The 14054-nt window shown below is 46.7% G+C and overlaps 1 protein-coding gene across 1 annotated transcript in view; it reads right to left on the bottom strand.

Moving 5' to 3' along the window:
- Nucleotides 1-2671: 2671 nt before the first annotated feature.
- Adam10 (ADAM metallopeptidase domain 10) overlaps nt 2672-14054 on the bottom strand; it is a 141879-nt gene continuing 130496 nt past the window's right edge. The window contains exons 15-16 of the mRNA XM_023712550.1: nt 6433-6559; nt 2672-4886 (exon numbers count right to left, since the gene is read on the bottom strand). Of these exons, the coding sequence (XP_023568318.1) occupies nt 4792-4886; nt 6433-6559 (222 nt within the window). The 3' untranslated portion in view covers nt 2672-4791. The remainder of the gene's footprint in view (nt 4887-6432; nt 6560-14054) is intronic.

Below are 14054 nucleotides of genomic sequence, written 5' to 3'. Positions count from 1 at the left end.
TTCAGCTTCCACCACTGACGTTTGTACCTCCCAGAGCTGGTCCATGAAACAGGCCTGTATGAGACAGTGTCATGGGCAGGCATCGCTGCGAGCTCTAGGTCTTCTGCTGAACTTGGAGAACATTAGGATTCGGGCCCTCTACTGGATTCTTTGGTCTTTAAGTGTGTAGATAGATTCCCTGCATTCATTGTGTAGGACTCTTTGGGAGATTCATTACAAAATAATCTTATAAAACGTGTTCTGGATTGTACCATTCACCTTGCAAGAACCTCAAACCACGACAAAAAGAGACACTGTGAAAAGCTTATCAATTAAAAAATGCACCGATTTCTATGTGATTTATACATATGAATATATGTGCAAGACACAATAACCCAAAGAGATTGCTATGCATGCTAACAATATAAAGAACTGGATCCAGAAACAGTAGCCCAAAAATGGAATTGGTTATAAATCGGAAAAGTGAATCAAACGGAAGCTGGTGCTGAGTCTTGGTTGGTAGATTGGGTGGGCAGGTGGTTGTGTGCCTGATTCATTGGATGGGTGGGTGGGTGAGCAGGTGATTGGGTGAGTGAATGGGTAAGTGGGTGGGTGGGCAAGCAGGTGACTGGGTGAGTGGGTGACTAGGTGAACGACTAGGTGACTGGGTAAGCGGGTGACTGGGTGATTGGGTGGGTGGTGAGCAGGTGATTGGGTGTGTGGATGAGCAAGTGATTGGATGAGTGGATGAGCGGGTGATTAGGTGAGTGAATGGGTAACTGGGTGGGTAAGTGGGTGAGTGGGTGACTGGGTGATTGGGTGGGTGGGTGAGCCGGTGACTGGGTGGGTGGGTGAGGGGTTGATTGGGTGATTGGGTGGGTAGGTGAGCAGGTGACTGGGTGTGTGGGTGAGTAAATGAGTGGGTAACTGGATGTGTGGGTGAGCAGGTGATTGGGTGGGTGGGTGAGCGGGTGATTGGGCGAGTGAATGGGTAACTGGGTGACTGGGTGAGCCGCTGACTGGGTGGGTGGAACACAGCCTTGCTATGTTACCCAAGCTGATCTCGACGCCTAGGCTCAAGAGATACTCCCACCTCAGCCTGAGTAGCTAGGACTACAAGCAAGCCACTGCATTGCCTGGCCTGGAAGTTGTTTTTAATCAAGAATGTAATTGCTGAAAACAAAGCTACCCTGTGTGGAGTAATCGTTTTATTTTCTTAAACATTTTTTTCCTAAAATTTCTTTCAATTTCTGTGATTTCTCTAAATATGAACTGTCCCAGCAGCAGCTCTGAAACGACACCGCCTTGCTCCCTCCCTCGTTCCCAAGACGCTGAGCCTTTAAGGACAGACAGCAGCTCTCCCTGGTTCCTGTGAGCTGGGCTGTCTAGGTTACACGGCACCTGCTACACAGCTGCCCCAACACCTTCGGTGAGAAATTCTGAATGAGAAATCACAGGCCTTTGCAAGCACACCCCGCCCAGCATCTCAGCTGGCAGGGACATCCAGCCCAACTCTGGAGAAAGAATAATGACCACAGACTGTGGCAAGAGCGACAGGCTGAAAGCAGCTCACTGCACTCGGACAAGCCTCAGTTTTCATCAGTCCGTGACTGTGACAAAAATGAAAAACCCGGAGCAGAGTGTGGCAGACACCTCAAAAACAAGACCGAACATACAAATTTCTCTTGCTTAAATATATCCTACCGCAAACTGCATGACACTGCCCGGAACCACAGAGAATAATGAGTCTAAATACCGTTTCTTTGGTTTGCAGTGCTGAGCATTAAGCCCAGGGCCGTTGAGCCAAGCTACATGCCCAGCCCTTTTTATTTACTCATCCGTTTATTTTCAGACAAGGGCAAGTTGTCGGGCTTGGACTGGAACTTGCAACCCTCCTACTTCAGCCTCCCCGAGTGCCGGCACTCAGCACGGCCGGCCACCACACCAACCTCCACACCCAGCTTTCTAATGGGTACCTGAGTTTTGCAAAGTGCCCCCAAATAAAATTTCAAACAATTTAAGCAATTATAAATAAAAATAACAAACTGTATTTGAATTAATGAAAATTATGGCTTCATGGCTAAGCCTGGTTATTTATTCTGATGGTCCCAGACTAACATAGTATCAGTAGGCACACTGCATTTTTACCTATTCAGCAGTCATTACTCAGTCATAATAGTTCCAATTTAAGAAAAGGCAGAGAAGCCGCGGCAGGTGCTCTCCAGGCTCGCCGCTCCTTCCGGGTAACATGACCATGCAACTCTCCATTTGGGACGAACTGACAGAAGAGGAAGCTGTCGGCTCTAAATTTTAAAACATGCTTGTCATTAAACTAGAAACTCAAAACAAACGGGGTACTTAGAATCCAAACCTTTGAAAAATACATATAAAAAAACCCCACAAGCTTCCAATATGATTCAGCTCTTCCTCTAAGACAATAAATATTGATTAGAAATAGTGAAAAGCATGACATTGAGTGTTTTTTAAAAACCTGTACTGTGTGCATACAAAGACTGCTATCTAGGAATTTCCTTTACACACGCCGAGCTAAAATAAAGCCAAGGACGCCTGCGTTGGAGGAGCTGCCTTCCCTCTTTCAGCCTAATTCTATTTTACTTAGCAAAGAAAAGCTGCCTTGTGGAGAGAAGCTTCTGCTCATTCTCAGAGTTCAAAGAGCACAGAACTTTCAAGGTGTTTTCAAGTCTATTTATTAATGCATTTCAAGTTTCAAAAAACCTTACATCTTTGCACAATACTTTATTTTTTGCAATTTTTAGTAAAAATTTCCAAAGTGAACAAAAAAAGATACTGTATAAAACACAGTGGACATTAAATCGACAGTAGTATTAGATCTCATTTGTCTTGATCTTTTCATTTTTACCACATCTTGATTTGCAGTGGAAAGAGTTCAGTGCACGTATCTTTTCAGAAAACATTTAACTTAAGACTCCAAATAAAATAAGGCAGTGTACCCCTGCCACAACCCTACCACAGGATAACAATACAAGCAAAAAAATGTACATGTTCCAAAGTCTACCACGTTCGAGAAGTTACTAAGAACTCTTGCAGAATAAAAGTCACCACTGTAGAAAGGCAAACCCACTTCCAACCTTTGCACAGTCCAAAAACAAAGGCATTGAAATGATTTAAAAGCAGTTTCTTACATTTCTACCTACTTGTTTGTTTAGAATTATTATCGTCTATCTGGGGATTCATGTACAAAATTTGTCTCTAAATCATGTACAAAAAGCTGTGTTTTGAAAAAGTCACCACATACTGTACAAGTTTACAGGAAGAGATCCCATTGTTTTCTCTAGCATTTTTGGCCTTGCTGGCTTGCGTCACATTATGAGAATGATTGTGTAAACCTTATACTCTTAAGAAAAAAGAAAAAAATCCAAAACACAGAAATCATTTCAACTTCCCCTAAATTTGCCTCCTATGCGAAGCCAGGAAAATCATACTGTTTACTTCTAATTTAAGCAATGTAGCTGGGAAACAGAAGCAATAAATACATCACAAGCTTGAACTGTTTTGTAATGCCCCTTCCACTTCCTGCATAGCAATAAGCCTGTTAATATTTTGCTTTCTCTTTCTTTAAAAAAGCCAATTATTTACATCTGCTTAAAAAATAAACTTGGAATGGGACATTGTGCTGTTTCACCTTCATTGTAGTTACAATAATTAAGGGAAAAACATGGCAGACGCCTATCTACAACTTGAACTACGAGCTGAGCACGTTACTCACTCTTAGTGGTTACCGATGATCAGTGATGGTATGCTAAAACCTGCTGAAACCCTGACAAAGACACAGCTTTCCTTTTCCGTTATCAGACAAAAACATACTTAGTATTATTTTAGACATATGGAAAACACAAGTGAGCTACAAATAAAAAGAATCATCTCATAGACATAATTCCTACCAGAACATAAGTAAAATCTCAACTATCAATTCAAAGAATGGAATTGGATCAGAAAGCTTAAACCACAGAAGCAGAAATCCGATGTTTCCAGAGAGCCGGCAGGAGGGCACTGCCCTGCCACCTGCATGACGCGTGGCTGTGGCCCTCAGCGCCGTCCTGCGCGCACACACAGCAAAAACTGGATAAAGGAAAATGACCTAAGAACTGACTGTCGTTAGAAAAAGGTACATTGATTCTCATCTCAAAACTGCCTGTATAAAGCATTACAGAATCCTGGACCACTGAATACCACCATTCTCTGTTATCCTGAGTATATGTCAATTAATCAGTAATTTTTCATTAAGAGCGGAGAAATTTTATAATACAAAGAAACATCCATATTGCATTTCCTGGTTACCATTGCACACAGAGGTACAGTGCACGTAATAAATACATGTCTGCACAGAGCAAGGGATGCACACTGGCAGGCGGTGTCTCCAATGTTGAGTGGCCGAGCCTCCACGCCTTGACTGGCAGTTGAAAAAAATATATATATTTCAATTTTGATAGAAGTTTATCCAGAGCCAAGTTTGACTGCAAGTGAAGAAAATGCAGCAATGAAGAACAGGGAGCACAGGGCACATGATAGTATTCTCAGACTTGTGCCATTAGGATAAAAATAGCTGTCCATAAGAAAACTGGGTTCCTTTTCCACCCCACCCCCCAAAACTGGAGCTTTCAGGCTTTCGAACTTAAGTAATTCCACCAGGTCTGAGGACAAGATCTCTTGCCATTTTTGTCTTCAACTACTATTTGTGAGGGCTTAATCTGGAGATGGTGACTGAACAGGTTTCTCTTTGGAGTGAAGTTTCCCACTGTAGGCACTAGAAGAACCAAGGCAAAGCCGCAGTCAGCGTCTCATGTGTCCCATCTGATAGCTCTCCCGCGGCCGCTGGCGCTGCGGCTGCTGAATGGGCTGGGGCGGTCTCCTCCTCTTTAAAGTGCCTGCCATCAAAAACAGAAGCGAACCGGTCATGCCAGCGTCCTTCTGGTGCTGCCCAGAGACCGGACTCCAGGCCTTCCTCCTGAGCTGGCCACAGCTCCAGCCACTTGTGCATTTTATTCTAAGGCAGGGACTCCCTTGCCTGCTAAATGCCCAGGCTGGGCTCATGCTCGCAATCTGCCTGCCTGGGCCTCCCAGAGGCCTGGCTTACAGCCATATGCCACCGTGCCCTGGCCACTGTGAACTCTGTAATCTTTAAAAGCAAAGCTGCTCTTTCAAAAAGAAAGATTACAGATCAGCAATGTCCAAAACAGACACAGATCTTGAAATTTTCTGGTAACTGCCAGGTGTGGTGGGGCTCACCTGTACTTCCAGTACTTAGGAGGCTGAGCAGGAGATCACCTGATATGTCTGAGGCCAGCCAGGGTTACACAGTGAGTTCAAGAACAGCCTGAACTACACAGTGAGACCCTATATCCAAAAATAAAGTTCTGGAAATCATAAAAAATATAAAAGAAACAGGTGAAATACCTTTCGTGTTTATTTCATTTAACCCAACAGAGTCAAAATATTACCAATGTTAATGTGTGCTCAATATTAAAGTCACTACTGAAATACTTCACTTTCTATAACAAGTTTTCAAAGCTTGGCACCCCTTTATATTAACGACACACGTCAGCTGAGACCAGCTGCATGGCAGCCTCAGACTGGAACAGGTAAGTCTAGGTAAGCATCAGCGAGTCCAAGTTCAGAACCCGTGATGTGGAACCGCAGTACCGGCCTGTGCGCCGGCCGCAGCACGGCTGCAACTAGACGCGCTGGGCTGCTGCGGACGGAGATGGGAATTCCCATAGAAGGGTCAGCTCTTCCGTATGGGTTCAACAAATGACAGCTAGCTTTTAAAGTGCTATCTCTTTAAAATGAAATCAACACCCAAGTATCTTTCTCACTAATGGAGACCACAATGGGTCAAGGTATCTAAAAGGCTCCTATGGCCCTTACATATCCCTTTAATGCAGCCTAAGTTTCAGAGCTGTGAGCTTGAGAAAAGCGGTACCCACATCCAGCCCTGCCAGAAGGCCGCCAAAGGGCCAGCGCAAGGCTGCGCTTGCTGAGAGGTAGGCGGAGAGGCCCGCAGGAGCTGCCTCGGCTCGGGTGAGAACCCAGGCGCTGCTGCAGCAGACTGGGCCCACATCCCCCAAGTCTCTGTCCACCTGGCAAGTACCTCAATGTACAGGCATTAAAAGGAGCGACAGAAGCACAGCCATTGAACTCGAAGACCCATCATTCAAAAGTGGCTGAACCACCAAAATAAAAACGAGGGCAGGTCAGAAGATCAAACAAAAACAAGAAAACAAAAACCACAGTTTCTAGTTTCCAGTGTTTTTGGACATTCAAGATTGGCATCAACTAGCAGCTACGTGCTGCCGTCCACTGATAAAAACACGAAGCTGTGTTGTTCACATGTGGCAACTGCAACCCAGGAGCGCTATGGAATCGGCCCCAGGACTCCCAGATGTGCGGGAGGCTGGCCCGGGGCTTCCTTACCTGGGAGCGGCTTCGGGGGCGGCAGCTTCGGGTTGCTGCTGGGCGTGTGCACGCTGCACACCTTGATGAAGCCGGCCATCAGCATGATCAGCGCGATCCCCATGAGCAGCACGGCCCACCAGTGTGCCTGCAACGAGCGAGCGGCGTCTCTGAGGGGCATCCAGGCACCGAGCGCACGACGGGCGTGCCAGGGTGACTGCAGGCCACCTGTCGGCCCGAACGTGTGTGCATGGTGGGCACATACATAGTGATTTCTCAAACATAAAAAGGTTTAAAGCAGACCAAGAAACCCACTCACAGTGTCACCTCCCAGAGGTGATCCATCCAGCCCTCCTGCCTGTCTCTTCTACCTATAGCAAGGTCTGTCACATGCTTGCACACGCGTGTGCACAGGGTCTACACTGTGTGGTCCACATTATAAAGTATTTTCTGGGTTCAACTATTTCCTTTGTGTTTTGGTTTTATGCTTACTATTTTGTTTGTATATTCCCTGTGGCTTAGAAGGTATATAACTCGGTTTAAATTCCAGTCATGGACACACTGTGAAAATACTCTTTCATCTGTATTATTCTCTAATTGTCAATTAAAACTGGAATGCCCCTCCCTTTTTTGCCTGGTTTTGGGGACAGAGTCTTGCTATAGCTCAGGCTAACCCTGAACCGACTACTGTATGCAGTTCAAGGGTCACATCTGCACACCACTGTGCCTGGAAGAATCCTGTCTCTTTAGAGGTCCCCTTTCTTCTGATTTTGTCTACTCTGTGAGGGAGGAGGTGACCAGGATGGAGACCAGGCTCGTGTGCCTGCCAGGTAAGCAGGAGCCCCCTGCCACGCGAGCCCGCTGGCCCATCTCTCCTTACCCACATTCCTGGGAGGTGAGCCCAGACTACTGCTAGGAAACCATTCCTACGTGGCTCAACTCATTTTCTCATATATTTTTCTTTTTTCATATTAATTCATTTATAGATTAAATGCCTTTTAATAGAAGAAATGGAAAAATACAAACAATGAAGTTTTTACTCAGTCTAACAAAAAAGCAAAAATTTCACTTAAGCCATATTAAATCAACTGGCCAAAACAAAGCTTTCAAAGATTACTATTAGCATAATCTTATTTATAGGAACACTACTTCCATTCTCAACAAATTCCATTTTGCAACTGCAAGTATTCAAGTCATTTTAAGATTGATTAATAAACATTTGTGACTATATTTTGTAGTAACATTTTAAGATAAATTAATAAACATTTTGTAACTAAAACATTATTTACAGCTTTAAAACTAAATTTTCACATTGGCTTAATATATTGTTAGAACACATAGTTACTGCTAATTATTTCTGGCAAAACTCTCATTGAAAAAAAACAAACTATAATCTCAAGTTTGAAACAATGAGCCTGCTGCCCGTCTGCCTGGTTCGCCCCATGATTCTCCGGCCTGCATGAGTCCCTCCTACCCTTACAAAAGGCGCAGTGCAGCACATCAGTGTCTGAAAGCCAGCAAGACCACGGAGTGAGCTGCACTTTGACTGCACCATGCACAGCAGGTGCCCGGCTCCTGGGCAGCTAGGACACAGACCAACCCAGAAAGGCACCAGTGCTGTCACTCACCCTCAGCACCCCATGCATGCACAGGCTCTGCTCTGTGCCACAGCTGGAGGGTTGCAGAGCCATGGGCCGCCTGGCACACTCCATGTGGAAAGGTGTCCCACCTGCTGCTAGCACTTGAGAAGGCTGCAGGGCAGTGAACAGGTGGGCTTCCCCGCACCTTTGGGCTAGGAGACCGCTGACAATGTGTTCTTCTTACTGATCCTATCAGGCGCCGAGGAGCCTCACTTCACCTCTGATTAAGATGGCATCTGCCCTTCTGCCACAGCAACCACTGAAGAACAGTAGCCATGGTCCGATGCTATTCCATGGCCATGGGCCTCAACAAGCACCACAAGGTGACTAAGAATGTGAGCAAACCGAGGCAGAGGCACAGCCACCATCGTGGACGTCTCACCAAATACACCAAGGTTGTGCAGGACATGATCTGGGAGGTGTACGACTTCGCCCCCTAAGAGTGCTGGGCCATGGAGTTACTCAAGGTCTCCAATGACAAACGTGCCCTCAAGTTCATCAAGAAAGGGTGGGGGCCGGGGAGATGGCTCAGTAGAATAAGGGCTTCCCTGACAAGCACAAGGGCTGGAGTTCAATCTCTGGTTCCGCAAAAAAAAAAAAAAAAAAAGGGTGGGGGCGCACATCCGGCCAAGAGGAAGCAGGAGGAGCTCAACATGTTGGCCACCATGAAGAAGGCAGCTGCCAAGAGGCCTGAGCCCCTCTGGGATAAAGCTTTGCAGGAAAAAAAAGGATGGTATCTGACAAACTTTGCCAGTGACTCCCTTCTTCTGTCGTCAATGAGCATTTTGCAGAGGCATGAACTGAACCCATGTACATATCCTGTTCTTCATTAACCTCCTCAGCCTATCCACATATTTATTGCTACTGTACATAGTGGGCTACAATCCCAGTGTCACCCTGCTCTGCTCCCATCCAAGCCCCAGACCTAGGTTTTCCCTAGGCTGAGCCCTCACTCTGTGCCCCGCCCCACTGTGCAGCCTTCTCCTCAGGCTGCCAGCCTCCCGGCTCTGCTTTCTGATCTGTGGGACCACAGCTGTGTCCCTGAGCCTGGAGCCTCAGCCAGATTGTGCAGAGGTTCGGGGCTCCTATGCATGACTTCTGGAAGACTAGCAGACAGACGGACAGGCTGGCCTCTCTTCTCTCTTCTGCTCCTGGCCACCACAGTGAGAAGGGCTCCCCTCTGCCCAGGCCGCTCAACACGTGGCCAAACATGCAGGACTGCATGGCAACAAACCCTCCCTCCTTCATGCTTGGTGCTGGGGTCTTTCGGCCCACAGGAAGAGAGAGGCACCTGCCTAGCTGGGCCCTGGTAACAAAGCTTTAAGAACTATTTAAGGAGGGAGGAAGGGTGCAAAGGGAAGAGGAGACAGAGGTGCACTTGCCTCACACAGGACAGGGGCGTGCTCATTTCAAAAGCAAACCAACAATTCACACCCCAGTGCGGTTCCTGAGGCCTCGTGCAATCTCAGACTGGCTCCCTGCTCAGGTGAGTCCCTCCTCCTACCTTGATTCTGTACCCCGTGACAAGTGTCCACACTGCCCCCTGCTCTCAGCCACAGCTGCAGGGACTGGTTGTAGTGCACAGGCAGGTAACATGTCCTCACCACCACAAGAGCAGACTCTTCAAGAGAAGCCACAGATCTGAATTTTCATGTGCAATCTACTTTTAATTGCTGGCAAACTCACTGTGTGGCCAGTGTGTGGACGTGTTATCAGGGCTTAACCTGGATTGGATAACAGCAAGCTTACAAACTACTTCGAAAAGCCATTTCTTGTATATCCCACTGAGACTGCCAGACTATGAGTAAAATTTTAATTTCAGAACAAAATAAAATGTTCTTTTGTTTCTCACACAAATAGTATCAGTGCTCTTCTCTCCTTGGTAGTCTTGGATGATATTCCCTCTCCCTTGTTGTATAAAGTTTTACTTTTAGTCCCATCTTACCAAGCAGCAGAGTCCCAGACCCCCCAGCCTGTCGGCATTACACAGAACCATTCTGTGCTGCGCAGTGCAGTGCAGGCAGCAGTGTCCCTGGCCTCCCTTGTAAGTACCTCACTCACCCTCACAACTTCTGCAAGTTCCCCAACATCATCTGGGACAGGAGGCATCATAGGTCACACAGCTGGGTCCCTGAGGGCTGTGAGGTGACCAGGGCCCACCAAGGCACTAGTGTCCTCCCACTCCAGGCTCCAGCCATCCTCGCAATGGCCAGCTCTGCTGCGACTCCTCGGAGCACAGAGCGGATCGTGCACCCCTTCATCAGACCTCGTCCTCTACAGCTTCCACCACAGAGCTCCACAACTCAACATTAAGGAACAGAAGAAACAGAGGCAAAACTTGACTACACAGCGAGGCAGTCAAACACCCATGATGTGACTCACTCCCTCCCTCCCTCGACCCTGTGCCTACTCTTCAGGGTCCACCCTTACGGTGGTAGAGGTTCTGAAGGGTCCACTGGACATTCACCGTGGAAGGCTGGCTCCAGAGCATCAGGAAGACTTATTGCCCAACATGATATATTTCATCAAATAAGAATAATCAAACTTTCTGAAAGAAAACAGCAAACAGAGCTCTCTAGTTTGCAAATTAATGCTCCTTCCTGATTTCTCTGTGGCTCCCTCTTCTCCCCCAGACAGGGCGAGCCTGCTACAAAGCACTCGCCCAGCAGGTGTGAGGTCCTCTGTCCATTCCTGGCAAATCAAAACAACGCAACACAACACAGAGTCCACTGCTCTCCTCCTTTCTGTGAAAACAGCATGCAGCAATGACAATCTGTCGCTGTGCCTGCATTCTCTTTGAAACGGGACTATAAATTCCCAGACCTAAATCCCTCCATCTCAGCCCCAGCACACACACACAAAACAGAACAGAACTGTGAAACCAGTTAATACAGGGGAGTAATTTTCCAAATACTGACCTCAGACTAGCTAATGGCCCATTTATTACTTCTAGTTTGCTTACCCTGGACAAATAATGTGACCCAGAGCTTATAAGAGTATATAAAAACTGCTTCTGATACTGTAACTGCTGGATATTTTCAGCACCTGCACAGCAGAAATAAAGAACAATGCAAGCAGTATGGCACAAGAGAAGAAGACAAGCAGTCAGGACTGAACCATGGCTGAGCCATGTCGACACGATAATCAAAGACTCTGGCTAGCTCCAGGCCCGTGGTGGCCAACCATTGTAATCTTGGGAGGCTAAGGCAGGAGGACCGAAAGTTCAAGGCCAACCTGGGCAATCTAGCAAGACTTTGTTTCAAAATCGCATCATTTTTACAAAGGCTGGGGACGTAGCCCACGGCAGAACGCTTCTCTGCCTAGGATGGACACCGTCTTGGCCTCGATCCCCAGTATCATAGTGGGAGCGAGGGGGAAACCCTGTCCCTGTTCAGATCAACAGATGCTTACTAAAATTTGGCATTTAAGCACTTGAAAACTTTTAGTTCCTCGTAGGATCTGGAACTCCAAATTTTCCCAGGTAATTACTTATGCTAGAAGCCCAAAACTTGCAACATTTTAGTGGCAACAACAACAACCTTTCAAGAATTTAATGAAACAGAGCAGAGGACAGAGAATAACAAGAAAAATCAATACCATGGTGTATTTATAAGTACAGTCAACCTTGACAGTTTTGGTTTTTAATAATGTTCTCTTTGAGGCCGGGGAGACAGCTCAGTAGAATGAGCGCTTGCCTGGCAAGCACAAGGGTCTGAGTTCAATCCCCGGTTCTGTAAAAAAAAAAAGTTCTCTTTCAAACAGAATTAGCAGAATGAGCTAACTGAAGCGTGTTATGTTTTACATACTATAAAATGGAGGCCACACAGCAACTAGTCCAATGAACAAGTATGCGTTTTATCTCAAGATCTCAAGCAGGCATGCTGACACACATCTGCAATCCTGACATTCTGAGAGGCTGAGGGAGGGAATAGGATCATGATTTAAGGCCAGCCTGGGCAATTAGCAAATTAACAAGACCTACTCTCAAAATAAAAAAAAAAAAAATTTTTTTTTTAAATTTTAAATCACAATTTATTTACCTGTTAGTCTGAAACAAAGGAGAAGTGTGATTCCTTTCATAATTAAAACCCTTAGTGCGTGCTGCTGTCTGTGTCCTCAGCTCTCACCGGTCCTAGATACCAGGGCATTAGGGAAGCCAGAGTACAGCGGTGAGGCACAGACACGCCCCTTTCTGCCCCTCCCCCACAGGGTGCTCCAAGCTGGCCTTCCTGCAGCTTTCACATCCCCGTGCCACCAGCAGTCAGAGTAAAGCAGCACTGCGGGGAGTGAGCAAACAGAAAGCTTCAGAGCTGACGTGCACAATTTTCATTCCTTTCAATGTAAACTATGATGGGCTGGGGAGGTAGCTCAGCAGCAAAAGCCCCTGGCAAGCACGAAGTCCTGGTACCTCATGCCATGCTGGACCAGGGACCTAGGGTACACCGTGCTGGCCCGAAACCAGGCGTAGTGGGGCACACCTATAATCCCAGTGCTAAGGAAGCTGAGACAGGAGGATCACTATGAGTCTGAGCTGCATAGCGAGGCCCTGTATCAAATAAACTATATGAAAGAAGTCTGCTTTGCTCATCTAGCAAATGTGTACCAGACCCGTACCACACGCTAAGCCTTGTGACAACACTGAGCCTCTGATGTGCTCACGAAAGGGCTACGTGACCGATTTTACCAGGCTAGAGGACTCTAGAGGGCTGCGCTGTCTTCCATCCTTACCCCGTCAGGATGACAGAGCACCAGGCCTGGGCGGACGGGCCCTGGGAACCTGTGTTTCTCCAAACTCACACAAGATGACCACACTGGGGGTCAGGGCACCCGTCTCTGAGATCACTGCTCTGGACCAGCTTGGCCCGTGTTTCCTGTTAAACCCAGATAAATACTTCAGGTCTTCTGAGGCTTTTCGGTCTCTGCAATCGCTCAAAGTGACAGCAGCCACAGCCAGTATGTAAATGCATGGGTGTGGCCACACCCTACTAAAAAGTTATCTAAGAACACACCTGAATGTCTCACGATTTTCAGACAATGTTACACTGATGACTTTTCAAAATTTGTTTAAACTACCTAAATACGTTAAGCATATTCTCTGCTTATGAGCTACACAAAAACAAATAGGGGCTGGGCTTGCCTCTCAGGCCACAGTCTGCAAAGCCTGGCTCTAAAGGAGTGGTTCTTCATCAGAATTAGCTAGACTTTAAAAGATCCACAGTCTGCCCAGGAGATCTTCCAGGAACGGGTCTAAGCCCACTGTGACTCTCACCTCAGCCCTTCCCCAGAGTCTCTAGGATGGGAAGGTCAAGCCAAAGAATCCACATGCTCACAGGACTTCTCCCACATCTGGAGGACCACAGTGTGCGGAGCCTCCAACCCACACAGCACCTGTATTCTGTGGAACATTCAGGAAACACCGCTCCAAATCTTTCACTCAAAAAAACACTATGTACTAACACTTAAATTCATAATAGTAGAGCAAATCTAAGAAAAAATAAACCAAGATGAGAAAATAGTAACTTGTTTAATAAAAAAAAAAGAATCAAATTCCTGATTTATGTGAACAAATTGTTTGAAACCCATAAAACAGCAGTAGTAAAATGAAGGAAGCACATAACAGTAAATTAGAAAGAAAAACATGGTAAAATGTTGTGCTGCGATGTCAGGCCTAACACACAAGACGTAGAAAAGGACAACGCATCAGCTGTGGAGGAAATGGAGCCTTGCTAACGCTCCCTCTACCCTGGGCGCATCAGGCACACCCCCCATGGAAGGGTTACTAATCACCCTCTGTTGCCTGAAGGGTTACTGACTCCGCCCTCCTCCCCCATTTAAAGGAGACAGGGGCCCATGGCCTTTTTTTTTTGGTCTTTTTGAAACAGGGTCTCACTATGCAGTTAAGGCTGGTCTTGAGCTCACTTTGTAACCCAGGGTGGTCTCAAACTCACACTGATCCTCCTGCCCCAGCCTCTCCTCCTGCCCCAGCCTCTCCTCCTGCCCCAG

Source organism: Octodon degus, unplaced genomic scaffold, assembly GCF_000260255.1.
Source record: "Octodon degus isolate 3935 unplaced genomic scaffold, OctDeg1.0 scaffold00026, whole genome shotgun sequence".
Lineage (NCBI taxonomy): Eukaryota > Metazoa > Chordata > Mammalia > Rodentia > Octodontidae > Octodon > Octodon degus.
This window is presented reverse-complemented; position numbering and strand designations above follow the sequence as displayed.